At 34.9% G+C, this 4,190-nt stretch overlaps 1 protein-coding gene across 1 annotated transcript; it reads right to left on the bottom strand.

Annotated features, from left to right (window-relative positions):
* Positions 1 to 1,275: 1,275 nt before the first annotated feature.
* On the bottom strand, positions 1,276 to 2,493 carry LOC131028822 (replication protein A 70 kDa DNA-binding subunit A-like). Its single transcript, XM_057959170.2, has one exon. The coding sequence runs from the start codon at positions 2,491 to 2,493 to the stop codon at positions 1,276 to 1,278; it is 1,218 nt and encodes a 405-aa protein (XP_057815153.2).
* Positions 2,494 to 4,190: the final 1,697 nt, after the last annotated feature.

Raw genomic sequence — 4,190 nt, forward strand, 5'->3', positions numbered from 1 at the left:
ACACAACTTTCAAGAGACACAATGTTGTGCATGTTCATATTTATGCACCATGAGTGGTTGCCTTTGTGTGAACATGTTTATAGGTGCGCGGTACTTTGCAACTATGTTAAAATGTACGTGTATGGTTTTTCTTTATAAATGTATATACCAATCTCCATGATATACACATACATGTGTACGCATTTCTATACAGAAGCACAAACACATACATACATGCACATAAAAAAAATGTTGCACATGGATTTACTTACATATGCAGGCACACAACTTTCAAGATATATAAGATTGTTCATGTGTATATATATCTGTTGTGAATGCCTTCCTTTGTATGTACATGTATAGAGGTGCATATATGGTTGTATGTATGCGAGTATGCAACTATGGAGGACCATATGTATGCATGTACGTGTATGGAAATATATGTAAATGCACATAGAAATCTATAGGTATATTTGTATATTGTGATACATAAATGGAGATATTTATCTTTATGCATAGCGGTAAATACTAGAGAGAACATATAAGGCAACCTACATTTACATAAATTGAATGAATACAAAGAAGAATATGAAAGTTGTTGGATGCTCAAAACTTCCATTTCAATTTATAGTTCAACATTAATGAGAAGCAGAAGTGTGTCTGGACCAAGCATCAGAACGTATCTAAAAGGATTCAAAATATTACAATAAAAGAAAGAGACAGGTCAACAAAATGCTTTGAATATTTAATAACAATAAACATAAAGAACATTGTACAAGATATTGACATTGCAAATTATAATTTGAAATGGGCAGGGAAAGCGTGGTGGAATAGTATAATATAGAAATCATGATTTTGAGGTCAGGAAATTTGTTAAAACAACATAGGTTGAAGCTATTGGTTCTTGTTTTAATATTTGCGTCAATGTGTAATCTGTATGGTTTGTTTCTTATTATATTTGTACAACATAGTATAAATATAGATATAAAAAATAAGAATTTTTGGAAAACATGGTTGTTCAATAATTACATAACATAAAAAGGCACAAAAGGATCTAAGATAACAAGTTGCAAAGAAGCAAAACTGCATTTGATTTTTTTTTGATGAATGGAAGCATGGCAGAACAAAAGCAATGTCAAAAACCAAAAGTCGTAGACAGCCAAAAAAACATGAGTTTAGATAGTGTTGATATACACAACGGCCAATAATTTAGTTCTGTTTGTCGATGACCACTAAAAACTAGGAACAAGATATCTATTGTATGAAGATCAAAAGGCCCATGAAAAGCATCACTATCTAATTGGTCTGGAACTCTGCAGTTGTAGTCATCCGAGCAATCTCTGCAAGCAGAAGAGCACTTTCAGCCTGGTAATCAATTTTGGCAACTTTGGTAATCATTGCTTTGAGCCTGGGCTCTGAATTGTACATGTCTATTGTAATAGAGAGTGTGAAAACAAAGGAAGACAAAAGCACACGCTTGATAATGGACTGAGGTGTTTTTTGTGTAGTCAAATTGTATTGCAGCATGTAAAGCTCCTTGGCAGATATTTGCAGTATATTTGTGCCAACCTCATCAAAGGCAGTAGCCCAAAGAGTGCCTGTATGATCTTGGAGCTTCATCTGCAATAAGTATTTGTAATTGCATTCTGGCACATGAGTTTGACATCTTGAACAAAACCATTGATTATCATTTTGCTGGACGCATTTCTTTTTACACTCTTTTCCATTAAATTTCAAAGGGCAAGCTGGATAACAAAAAGAATAAATTTTAATGATTCTCACAACAACCCTAATAGTAGTTTCAACTATTTCAGAGAGAACACTTGTACACTCTAAAACAGCTGTGATTGTCATCCTACTGTATTGTGAGTTAAGCTGTCCAACAACACATGACAACGGTAAAAGGGCATCTGGAATCTTTCCTCTTGACATAAGTGTCTCTGTTTCAGGGATAGAAGGGTTTATATTTAGAGTTGTTGCTGTGGTTGTGTTGATCACCTTTCCATTGAAATAACCAACACGAGCATTTCTGACTGCAAGGACAACAACTGTTTGGGTTGTGTGCATGTTCTTCAAATCTTCACCTAGCCCTTGCCATGTCGCTCCCCATAAGTTAACATCGATAGTAAAAGTTGAGACATCATTTATTTTTACAGTTCTCTTCGTTACTTCGCTTCCATCCTTCCTGTGAATTAATGAGGGTTTTCCAATAGTAACTACAATACCAATAACATCAACTAAAGTGTTATTGGTGCAATATGTAATTTCATTGATTGGTGTGAATTGAGAATTATTTGCTTCACTTTCAACAACAACATCACAACGCTTCAATATTGAATTATTGTCCAAAGTTATCTCAAGATGGCTGTTAAGCTTATTCCATTTAGTGTTAGCTTCTTTAACGCAACCTTTTGACACAGTATAATATGTTCCTGGTTCAACCCTATGATAATGCATCTCTGCTACATTGCCAAAGCAAGTTATTCTAATTTCAGTACCTTCATCATCTATCATGTCAAAGCTAAATACTTGGCCAGTGGACTTTGGTGTACTGTACTAATGCATCTTCCTCTTGTTTGTCACATGCCCCTTTATCGTCCATTTATTTTGAAAGGGGTTCAAGGCTTTAATCAGGCTGATATTAACAGAAGATTCATGCTGCACAGGTGGGAGGTGAATTCCAAATTTAAGGGATCGTTTAGTTGTGGTAGGTGTGTCTCGACCCAACATTTGTTGTTCTTGCTCTTTAAACAGATATCTAGGTTTCCCAAGCAATGGAGAATTGGTAAATTTGACAGCAAGGCTGAATATTACTATAGTCTTGTAAAATGAACAAAATAAGAGGTTGAATAATCTGGATAGTGTGGAAAGGGAGATTTGAAAAGCCAAGAACAAACCAACAAAAATATATAGAGGGCCATACCTCGAGTTCCAAACATTTCTACAAGCATAAGCTATCAACGATAGGATAGTGCCAATCTTTAATGTCTTTGAAAGCAGCAAATCACTATACTTAGGTGGGAGGATTGCCAATTGCATGTGCGTGGCATCAGACAAAACAACCTTATACCGGGCATTGTCATTTTCATCATCTGTCAATTTGTCAAAAGACAAAAGCTGAAGCACTGGAGAGGGGACATCATCCCCAACGTTGATGCAGAGGAGTGCATGTGGGGTCAATTGTAGGTGTGGTTCTACTTCCTACAAGGATAATAGAAGACAACCAAATAGACACACAAGGTCATGTACATTCATATGCATAGGCATGGGCATGACAACCCTTTTTTTTTTGGAGCTTCCAATTTGTATTACTATCTATGTGTGTTTTTGTTTACAGGTGTTATTTTTGTGTGCATGGATAGATTATAGATTGATGTATTGAAGCATGCAAATGCACAAGGACAATGCAGAGAACATCTCTATCAATTTATTTATATATATAAATACATAAACAAATGCAAAAAAACACTTGAAACAGTGACATATGTTGGTATATGCACTTGCATTGATGGATGAGAATTCTATGCAAAACTAAAGAACAAATAGAGATATAATCTTTGTAAATAACATGAATAAGAGAAAACATATGTATAAACAAGCTCACCGAAGTTTCTGTAGAACGCTGTTGTGAGGCAGCAGGAGAGGCCATCAAAGATGACATAGTGGCCACTGTGCTTGAGAGATGAGGAATGGGGTTTTGAATGGTGAAATAGTGAGTCTATGTCACGACAATTAAAATAAGTGAATATATTTTAACGGTAAGCACAACTCATATTGCACTTGGGATCAAGAGCAAATCTTCAGTCCAACGAGATCGCAATGAAAACTGAAAGTTACAATCAACAATGTATATGTATAGTTAGAAGACAAGCACTTATCAAGAACACTTGGAATATCCTCCTTTGCATTCAAAGAGTTTTAGTAAAGGAAAAATAGAAAACGCTCTAATCAACGATAAAACAAGTGTTGCATAGATACAATAAATGCCTTTTAGACTCAAGTAAATTTCTAATTACTTATATATGCACAAATGTTCAATATTTACGTTCAGTTGTATATAATATGCAGGTACAACTATTGGAGCAATGAATCTGGTTTGGCTCTCTTACTGTAATTGACCATAAACAATTACCACATAGATGCAACAAATGCTTGCCATAGTCAAGTAATTTTCTAATCACGGGAAACTGTACAAATTAAATCTGGCATTT

The sequence above is a fragment of the Cryptomeria japonica genome, chromosome 5 (assembly GCF_030272615.1).
Source record: "Cryptomeria japonica chromosome 5, Sugi_1.0, whole genome shotgun sequence".
NCBI classification, from domain to species: domain Eukaryota; kingdom Viridiplantae; phylum Streptophyta; class Pinopsida; order Cupressales; family Cupressaceae; genus Cryptomeria; species Cryptomeria japonica.